Raw genomic sequence first — 10,610 nt, 5'->3', positions numbered from 1 at the left:
AGAAACGAATCGGTTTTAAAACGACGTTCATGTCTCTAGTTTTTTCTCTCCTTAGGAAGCGAGCTTGATATGCGTGGAGATCTTTTCTCGATTTTTGGAGAGTTTAGATCGGTTTACAAGATCTGGACGAACAGTTATGAGACAATATATCGAGACATGAAAATTCACCTAAGACTTAGTTCGCTAGACTATCCACCGAAATTTGCACTGTCGATTTACGTTTAAATTAAGAAACTAGGAAAACCCTAATTTCCCAGAGGTCCCGAATCTCTGCGAGAGCCAACGGCAAGTGACCAAATATATGCGGAAATCATGAAAAGATAACAAACGTGTTTAGAGAAAACAGTAGATCTTATTTCGAGTCCGCGTGAGAGCGTTACGATCATTACAAGAGATCATAAAAGCTTTGGCCGCAAAGGCTGTCAGCCAGTTACCTAGTTCTAGCGGCCTAAAAGCTCAAACCTAGTTGACTCGCAGCTCGATAACAAAAGACGAAGAAAATACATAAAAGGTTTTTGATTGATTTCGAACTGAACCTTATGAAAGGCTGCCTACGTACCCCTTTCGAGGATCAAGCCAAACGTAGTTCAAGAGTGAACCAAGAGATCGTACTGCTTGTGCACGTTCGTCTGGTAATCGGGTGCCAGTCATGGAAACAAAGCATGTCGAGAATAATGCCTCAGAGTTTCTAAGTGCCGAGAGTTCTGAGTCTAAAAAGTTGTCCCACGTGCCTCTCGCCTAGGACTCCTTATATACTCGCTCCTAGGTCAGTTTACGCTTTTTCCTCTTCGGCGTTTAAGCCATCATAACTTAAAAATGGAGATATTCCGTTTTTCCCGATCTTTCTAATTATCTTCGAATACTTCGTATTTATCCGCAGAAACTTGACATTTATCTTTCCTTGCGAACCAAGCATAAACCGTCCTACGGTTTATAGGCTTTTGGTTAAGAAATCGTAAGTGGGTTTTGAGTCTCGTCTTAGGTCTCTTTGGGCCGTTGTTTGACTCGAAACGTTTACTACGGCTTCTTTCGATAAAAACAAACTTTCCGCTGTTTTTATCGTAAAGTTCGACTGATGACTTCAAATGACAAGAAACATGAAATGGGTTGGCTACGGTCTTCGGGAGATAGCATTAAAGAGTAAACGAGAATGCATGGATTCGTGTCGTATCGATGTTTAAGAAAGCACGGTCACTACGTAACGACCGAGTCGTGTGCGTGCTCGGTCACTACATAACGACCGAGTCGTGTGGGTGCTCGGTCACTACGTAGCGACCGAGCCATGTACGTGATCGGTCGCTACGTATCGACCGAGCTTCAGGGAGAGCTCGGTCGCTATGTAGCGACCAAGCTTCAGTGAGAGCTCAGTCGCTACGTAGCGACCGAGCTTTGGTGAGAGCTCGGTCGCTACGTAGCGACCGAGCTTCGGGGAGAGCTCGGTCGCTACGTAGCGATCGAACCATGTATGTGCTCGGTCGCTACGTAGCGACCAGCTTTTGCGCTGGTTGCTACGCGGTAACCTTGTTCGCGTCTTTCTCTTATATTTCGTGAATGTGTTTTCTCCGCAATATTCTTCGTAAAAATAAATATTTTTCTAAGATTTATTTTTCGTAAAAACGTTCATGCCGATTTTTACGGACTTTCAGACATTGATTCCGTCGCGACCGATTTTGACCCCAGCAACATCCGACATATACGAACCAATTTTGGCGACATTGCCAACTCCTCGCTCAGCTGAAAAACAAACACAATACTCGTATGGGGAATAATTGTTATATTATCAGTTCAACCAATTGGGTATTAAATGGTTCTAAAACATTTATCAAACAAATTAGCCATCAAACTCTAGGATACTAAATGGTTCTAAGATTTTCCAGTAGATCACATATATAAAATTAGGAAAACGGTTTGGTTTGGAACATCCTTAACATCCTCTACGGTTTGGTATCATACTACAATTTGGGAATGGTCTTCTACATAGCAGAAAACACATGATCCATATGTACTACGAAGAATGAGGTATACTTAAAGAATACAAATATTATATTAGTTGAGGAAGAATAAGAGCAGAATACCTATCTGGTGAGCAGTGGAGAAAGGGAGAGAAGCTCTTGATCTGAGAGAGGTGCTTGGAATGTGCGTAATAAATTATATGAGGTGAGTATTGTTTCTTTCTAAACAAACGTCTATATATTAAACGTATTGTTGCAGATTTTCTAAAATGCATGATAGCGAATATCTTTATTAAGTGTGAGATTGGAGATTAGTTATCTAATGCCATATATTTTTATGATATAAAAATGTAACATTACTTTCGTAGGAACTATAAAGATTTGAAACTAAAACATGTTCGAATAAAACAGAAAAGTTGATATTTTAGAAGATAATTTTTTAAGATCAACACCTTCTTGATAACGTAGATGTTAATATATTAAGTAATACATGCATGCATACGTAAATATATAATCCATGCATTCAAAAGTATCAATCAACGATTTCTAATCAACCAATTATATCCTTTACTCATATCATTCAACACCTTCTTAATTAAGTATTAAGCAAGAAGGAAGAAAACAAAACATAGTCTTTATTAAACACCAAGATTGTTCAAATGACACAAAAGCAAAGTCTAAAGATGAAAAAACGAAGCATAGTCTTTATGAAAACAAAGAAACAGTACTTAAAATTTATTAGCCACATTTGGCACGCTTGGTCTCTCCAGACTCGATCCCATCAGAGTTCCTTTTCACAGTCCCATCTGCAGCTCCATCCTTCTCATCAGCAGGCTCCTCTTCCACGTCCTCATCTATGTTGCCTTCAAGTGCTGGAACTTTCAGAGGGAGAACTTTGGTGACAGTCAAAGACTGGGTCTTGCCATCCAGGTTGTGTTTTGATACCTTGATAACGAATGTGCGAGTCTGTCCAATGGAATCAGTCAGAGACGGTGGCACCGGGACTACATGATCATCTCCGACGCTTTCATTGGCCTAATACAAATTCAAACATGTGTTAGAACACAATCTAACCCTGAATGGCGGATCGGTATGTAATTACCTCAAAGTAGCTCTCAACCAATTCTGAGGCTTTCATCCCAGTCAACTCACGCCCAGCATCGCCGAGAAGCACAAAGCTAGCGTGATCATTGTTGTCATAGACAGAGAGCTTCGTGAGATACCTATGATACAAGAACATTAATAATGGATGCTGAAAGTGTATCTGACACCAAAAAAAAAAAACTATGAATACAAATCTTACTCCGCAGCGCCGACAATCTCAGTCTTTCCACACTTCTTACACATAAGCGTGGTAGGCCCTTTGGTTGCTTTAGTCTTGCACCCACCACAAGCAATATAATACCACGCCGAGTCACACACAATATCATCAATAGTGGATGTGCACTCGAACCAAGCGACCTGCAAATTACATCAGAGAATATACTAAATAACTAAAGCTAGCGCAACGTATGGACGAAAGAATGAATTAATGTACCTTTGCCCCTTCCTGCTTCATGTAAGATAACAATTCCCCTATAGTAGCCGTCTCAGCTTTGGTGACAATCTCAGCATTCACCCTATTGGCAACTTCCGTGTTCGATTCAAACCTGAGAAAATGTTCGGAAACAAAATTTTTTAAAAAGTAAAATGCTTGGTGGACTGAAATAGACGTTCCAAATCAATAAAGAACACATACCAAGCCAGACATTCTCTGGTTGCTTGAACATCCATATCAAAAAACACACGCGAGGATGATAGAGATGACAGAGATAAGGCACCTGCAATATGACCAATTTGATTAATAACAGTTGGAGGTTTTCCAAGTGCTTTAAACTTCTCACAGAAGACTGCAGCGGCCTTGTCCCATATGCACAGCTTCATGACAGGACCACTGCATAAAACCAAACTCATGTGGTAAGCAAAACACGTATACGCATATATAGCATAAACACTAGAGAGAACTCACTCGTGTCTGGACATGGACTAAAATTCTTCTTGAAGAAGCTATCTCGACTTCATCAAGCACAAGACTGTTAGTCAAGGCCTTCTCATTCACCAGTTTCACGTGACCGACATAATTGTGGGAACCGAACTTTGCACTGTCGATTTACGTTTAAATTAGGAAACTAGGAAAATCCTAATTTACCAGAGGTCCCGGATCTCTGCGAGAGCCAACGGCAAGTGACCAAATATATGCGGAAATCATGAAAAGATAACAGACGAGTTTAGAGAAAACAGTAGATCTTATTTCGAGTCCGCGTGAGAGCGTTGCGATCATTACAAGAGATCATAAAAGCTTTGGCCGCAAAGGCTGTCAGCGAGTTACCTAGTTCTAGCGGCCTAAAAGCTCAAACCTAGTTGACTCGCAGCTCGATAACAAAAGACGAAGAAAATACATAAAAGGTTTTTGATAGATTTCGGACTGAACCTTATGAAAGGCTGCCTACGTACCCTTTTCGAGGATCAAGCCGAACGTAGTTCAAGAGTGAACCAAGAGATCGAACTGCTTCTGCACGTTCGTCTGGTAATCGGGTGCCAGTCATGGAAACAGAGCATGTCGAGAATAATGCCTCAGAGTTTCTAAGTGCCGAGAGTTCTCAGTCTAAAAAGTTGTCCCCGTGCCTCACGCCCAGGACTCCTTATATACTCGCTCATAGGTCGGTTTACGCTTTTTCCTCTTCTGCCTTTAAGCCGTCATAACTTAAAAATGGAGATATTCCATTTTTCCCGATCTTTCTAATTATCTTCGAATACTTCATATTTATCCGCGGAAACTTGACATATATCTTTCCTTGTGAACCAAGCATAAACCGTCCTACGGTTTATGGGCTTTTGGTTAAGAAATCGTAAGTGGGTTTTGAGTCACGTCTTAGGTCTCTTTGGGCCATTGTTTGACTCGAAACGTTTATTACGGCTTCTTTCGATAAAAATGAACTTTCTGCGGTTTTTATCGTAAAGTTCGATTGATGACTTCAAATGACGAGAAACATGAAATGGGTTGGCTACGGTCTTCGGGAGATAGCATTAAAGAGTATACAAGAATGCTTGGATTCGTGTTGTATCGATTTTTAAGAAAGCACGGTCGCTACGAAGCGACTGAGCCATGTACGTGCTCGGTCGCTACGTAGCGACCGAGCTTCGGGGAGAGCTCGGTCGCTATGTAGCGACCGAGCTGTGTACGTGCTCGATCTCTACGTAGCGACCGAGCTTCGGTGAGAGCTCGGTCGCTACGTAGCGACCGAGCTTCAGGAAGAGCTCGGCCGCTACGTAGCGACCGAGCTTCGGGGAGAGCTTGGTCGCTACGTAGCGACCGAGCTTCGGTGAGAGCTCGGTCGCTACGTAGTGACCGAGCCGTGTACGTGCTCGGTCGCAATGTAGCGACCGAGCTTTGGTGAGAGCTCGGTTGCTACGTAGCGACCGAGCTTCGGTGAGAGCTCGGTCGCTACGTAGCGACCGAGCCGTGTACATGCTCGGTCGCTACATAGCGACCAAGCTTCAGGTACAGGGCGAGCGACCGAGCCGTGTACGTGCTCGGTCGCTACGTAGCGACCAGCTTTTGCGCTGGTTGCTACGCGGCAACCTTGTTCGCGTCTTTCTCCGATTTTTCGTGAATGTGTTTTCTCCGCAAGATTCTTCGTAAAAATAAATCTTTTTCTAAGATTTATTTTCGTAAAAACTTTCTTGCCGATTTTTACGGACTTTCAGACATTGATTCCGACGTGACCGATTTTGACCCCAACAATAATCTGCAATAAGATAAAACAATACTTATTACTGTATATCATACTAACAAACCTATACCTAGACGACTAAGGGACCCCGTATTCCAGACCAATCAAGTAATAAACCGGCCAATTCCGAGAGAAGCTTACCATAACGATCTCCCCTGAGATCACAGGCCGCTTCAAACTCCTCGTAACCATAGAATCGGAACCGGTCTTCAGGAAACGGAACCGGACTGTTCTCGAGAACGGAGAGCACACAATTCCATGTGAAAGCAATGGTCACGTCTGGCTCAGCAACTCGGTACACACTCTTGCTTTTAGATCCATAAAAGTTATTAAGCCAGTAGACGGAACCAGCGAACATATGAGGCAAATAGGTCTCGATCCTGTTTGGTGAGATGAACCCTTGGATCACAGTACCCTGATGATAACAAAAAACAAAAGCAACGAATGGTAGTATTTGATCGAACAAGCAATACCAATACAAAATCATAAATGTCGGATTATACATGTTCGTCAATCAGAAGCATTTCAAGACCAAAAAGGACCTTCGTGAGTGTGTTCCGAGCCTCCCAAAAATGTATCAGACGAAACCTTAGCTCGCCTTCTTGTGGTCCGAACTTGACATCTTTGAAGAACAATATTTCGTCTGAGGCGGAGACGACAGCTTTGCCGTTTAGTTTCTTGGAATTTGGAACGTCAGTGACAGCGATAGCGAGAGAGACTCCGTGTTGACGAGCTCGTTTGACCGGATCGGCGGAGGAGACAACGACCTTGTCGTTTGGTTTCTTGGACTTCAAATCGCCGGAGATAGCTGTAGGGAGAGAATCTTCGGGTTGGCCGGCACATTTGGCAGGATCTGCGGAGGAGACAACGGCTTTGCCGTTTTGCTTCTTGGACTTCGAATCGCCGGAGGCAGCTGTAGCGAGAGAGACTCCGGCTTGACCGACTCGTTTGACCGGCTCGGCGGAGGAGACAACGTCTTTTCCGTTTGGTTTCGTCGCGGGAACATCGCCGAAAATAGGTGTTTGGCTGTTGGAATTCATGGTTTGAGATATTTGTGTGTGTAACTAATCTGGAGAAAATACGAAGGTTATATAGAAATCGGAAAGGGGATAGGCGAAAGAACACATTAATGAGTTATCCAGAGGATTCATTGCACACTCATGAATACGGTGCCGATTGATCGATCCATGGAGAAAGGAGAAACGACGAAGAGAGGAGTCGTCGAAGAGAATAATCGCTGCACCGTTTTAGGGTTGGCAAGCGAAGCGCTGAGAGGAGACTGATATTGGGCTACACACGAGGTTGGGTTTTCTTTTATTTTGAACGAATCAATTAAAAAATAGAAGCCCAAGATCAGCCCAAGTTTGTTTGACGTGGACAAACGAACAAATCCCATTGGTCGATTTTATCTGTCGACGTGAGGACCTCTCCGTTGAGGATATTCAGCTTTTAGTTATTGTATGATAGATATGAGATTTAAAATATACAACAAAAAGTAGGTAAGAAATATGTATGTAATTATTGACATGAACTACATTGAAGCAAGGAAGAGACACGTTTGTGTCTCATTGTAAAACCGATAAACCCAAGGAAGCAAAATTTCCTAGCTATGATGTTGGCCTTTCCTCGTCTGTGGGGCGTTCTATACTCACTGCATTATGACTCTGTAGGTAAATTTTGTGATTGTAAAGCATGGTGGGAGTAAATCAGATAGATAATAAACTTCTAGGTATCGCGAATATAAAGTTGAAAATAAAGGATCAAAGCAGAAACTAAAGTAAATATATAAAACCGTAATTTGACTACCGAAGCTGTCGCGGACTAAACCTAGTACTCTCTCTCTCTTCCTTCTCCTCTGCCTCTCGAACGTACCAGTTAACAACAATGTCGATCCCTTGTCTCACAGAAGAAACTGCCAAAACTGTTCTCCGTCAGGTTCAAACCTCTCCTCTTCTATTTCTCTATGGCTTCAATCAGTTTTTTTTTTTTTTTAATATCGATATTCGATTCTTTAGGTGGAGTTCTACTTCAGTGATAGTAACCTTCCCATTGATGATTTCTTGAAGAAGACAGTTACACAGAGTGAAGATGGATGTAAAAGTTTCTAACTTTCAAACAGTTCAATCGCTTTATTGTGATTTTTATGCTAAGTGATGATTTGATTCTTGTAATGTTTGGATTTGGAGAACAGTGGTTAGTTTGGCGTTGATATGTTCATTCAGTAAGATGAGAGGATACTTGAAGTTGGGTGATTCCAAAGGAGATGAGATTCCTGAAGATACCATCAAAGCTGTTGCTGATACTCTTCGTACCTCTAAGGCTCTCAAGGTTTCTGAAGATGGTAAAAGTTTCCTCTCTTTTTTTTTTTTAATCATATAAGTGCATCTACTGATTCAAACTAGGTGGTGAAGTGTTAGTTGAGACATGTCTCTTATATTCCGAACTCACAAGGCTTGTTAACATGACTATGCCCACTTTGGAGAAATATGTCTTGAACAGCTTTATTGACCTTATAAACGCATGGTATAATCAAATTTCGATTGGTTAAGCTTATGATAACTACTGATTCAAACGAGGTGGTGACATCTTTTTCATATTTAGAAGTGTTAGCTGCATCGAGACCTGTCTTTTATATACCCCTTGTTTACATGATTATGCCCAGTTTGGAGAAGTATCTTTAAACATTGTATTGATCCACCATTGTTTTCGGTTTTGGTTACACAGGGCAAAAGGTTGGTAGGAGTACAGAGATGTTGAAGCTAGGGGATTTGATTGAACAACTTAATGCTAGGACTGTTGCTGCTTCACCTTTCTCCTTTGATGTTAAAAGGGATGACGTGGAAGCTTTTTTCAGTCAGTATGGAAAGGTAAATTCACTATCCACTACTGATTTATAAAAATTTGGAGAAAAATACTAATAGTCAGATTTTTTTCATACAATTGTTGATATATGTATGTGTGTTCTTTTGTAGGTTAATAGTGTGAGGCTGCCTCGCCATGTTGCAGAGACGAGAGTGTTTTGTGGCGTTGTCTTGGTAGAGTTCCCTACAGAAGAGGATGCCCAGAATGTTATCAAGCAAAAGTTGGTCTTTGCTGGTCTTGACTTGGACATGAAACCAAAGTAAAATCCTGTTTACTTACTCTTCTTCTCGTTTCATACTGTTTGGATGCGTTTACTTAAACGATGATATTTTTTATTTCAGGAAAGAGTTTGATGATGAAAGGGAGAAAGATGAAGAGAAGTTTGCTGACTACCGTCCTCAAAAGGGTTCTGCAAATCAGAAGAACGGCTCTGATCATAAGAGCGGTTCTGATTATGAGGCAAAGTAAGAATTTCAGTACTGCTATAAATTTTCTTGTCTTTTGTTGCTGTTAATGCTCTTGAACTGACTATGACTGTTTTTTTTTTTAAATATTGTAGTTATCCCAAAGGTTTGATCATTTCATTCACTCTAAAGCGCTCAGATGAAGAAGGTACCACAGAAGAGAAGAGTTCTGAAGAGCCAACTGCTAAGACAATGGATGAAAATGAATCAAAGCCTGCGGATACAGAAAACACTGATCAGGTTCAGGGACAAGGAACAGAGGGTGAAGATGAAGAGGAGTCTCTTGACTCTCCAACTAAGAATGGAGAGAGAGAAGAAAAGGGTGCTCTAGCTACCCATAAAGATAATAAAGAAGTTGTATTGCGTGAAGATCTTAAGGCCGTGTTTGGAAAATTCGGTGATGTCAAGGTACATAACATCCTATTTGAATTATCATTGTTTGTACATTCTCCTTTGTATCCTGCTAATATAGATTTTCTGTTCTTGTTAGCATTTTGGTTTTATTACTCAAATTGTTTGTTTTTCACTGTGAAGTTTGTGGACTTCAAAATGGGAGCAGAAACGGGTTACCTTAGGTTTGATGAACCAGAAGCATCCCAGAAAGCCCGTGCAGCAGCAGTATTAGCTAAAGAAGGTGGACTATCCGTGAAGAATTTCATAGCTGTCCTAGAACCTCTCACCGGTAAAAAAAAAAAAGACACTTTCAGAACTTCCATCTTTTCTTTTAACTATACTTGTTCTGGTCTTCACTTTCATCTTAATTTTTAACTATACATGTTTTGCTTGAGTTAAAATTGGTATATTTTTTGGTGGCAGGCGAAGCTGAAAAGGAGTACTGGGGTCTCCTTCGCAGCAAAGACAAGGGTGGCCGTGGAGGAAGGTGGGTACATGTTTTGGTACTTGAATATATTTACTTTGGTTGGATAAAAACTGTTAAACTGAAACCTTGTCCAGTTCAGTTGCGTTTTGGTTTGGTTTTGGTTTGCTTAAAAGTTGTGGGTTGTGTGTGTGTGCAGGGGAGGAAAACGAGGAGGAGGAGGGAGATTCGGGAGAAAGAGGGGATGTGATTCACCGGGTGGTCGCTGGAACAAAGCTCAGAAGGTGGAAGCATGATGGTTGACGACACTCTTTCTAGTCTCTCTTTGTAGCTAGTGACTTACTTGTGTCTGCCTTTTAATATATATTTTGTGGTTGCGACTTTATCTAAGTATACAACCGCGCCGACGAAACCTTTATTATCTACTTGTGACTTGCTGGCGATATGCTATGACTAGAAACCAAGCAGCAAATTTTGTAGTAGTAGTTGCTATATTTGGCAAAGTTTTGCATAAAATCCATATCTGGTTTCGTTTAAATATCTTTGGAAAGAATGCTTGTTTACTTACTCTTTGATTATTATGCACAACTTTCTTTCCTATTATAAGTTTACCTTTATTATCTTTTGATTTTTTTGGAAAGATTCTCTAAAGTTATTAAGAAAGTGAGGGACTAAAACTATTGTTGATTACAGAAAGTATTCTAATAGTACAAGACATTAACTCACTGATTACTTGAAATGT

At 41.1% G+C, this 10,610-nt stretch overlaps 1 protein-coding gene across 1 annotated transcript; it reads left to right on the top strand.

Annotated features, from left to right (window-relative positions):
* The first annotated feature begins 5,682 nt into the window (after window positions 1-5,682).
* LOC106436683 (la protein 1) lies at window positions 5,683-10,433 on the top strand. Its single transcript, XM_013877635.3, has 10 exons — window positions 5,683-7,660; window positions 7,741-7,819; window positions 7,917-8,066; window positions 8,450-8,592; window positions 8,698-8,846; window positions 8,929-9,051; window positions 9,147-9,459; window positions 9,586-9,733; window positions 9,868-9,931; window positions 10,068-10,433. Exons 1-10 carry the CDS (start codon window positions 7,610-7,612, stop codon window positions 10,162-10,164), a joined length of 1,317 nt encoding a protein of 438 aa, XP_013733089.2. The 5' UTR covers window positions 5,683-7,609; the 3' UTR covers window positions 10,165-10,433.
* Window positions 10,434-10,610: the final 177 nt, after the last annotated feature.

The sequence above is a fragment of the Brassica napus genome, chromosome C3, assembly GCF_020379485.1.
Source record: "Brassica napus cultivar Da-Ae chromosome C3, Da-Ae, whole genome shotgun sequence".
Taxonomy (NCBI): Eukaryota; Viridiplantae; Streptophyta; class Magnoliopsida; order Brassicales; family Brassicaceae; genus Brassica; species Brassica napus.
The sequence above is the reverse complement of the archived record's forward strand: the minus strand, read 5'-3'. Positions and strand labels throughout refer to the sequence as shown.

Bases quoted from the DNA above. Each gene is read 5' to 3' on its own strand.
- LOC106436683 (XM_013877635.3), top strand. From the start codon at position 7,610: ATGTCGATCCCTTGTCTCACAGAAGAAACTGCCAAAACTGTTCTCCGT. The intron at 8,847-8,928 runs GTAAAATCCTGT...TTTTTATTTCAG, and splicing joins GACTTGGACATGAAACCAAA to GAAAGAGTTTGATGATGAAA. The intron at 9,932-10,067 runs GTGGGTACATGT...GTGTGTGTGCAG, and splicing joins AAGGGTGGCCGTGGAGGAAG to GGGAGGAAAACGAGGAGGAG.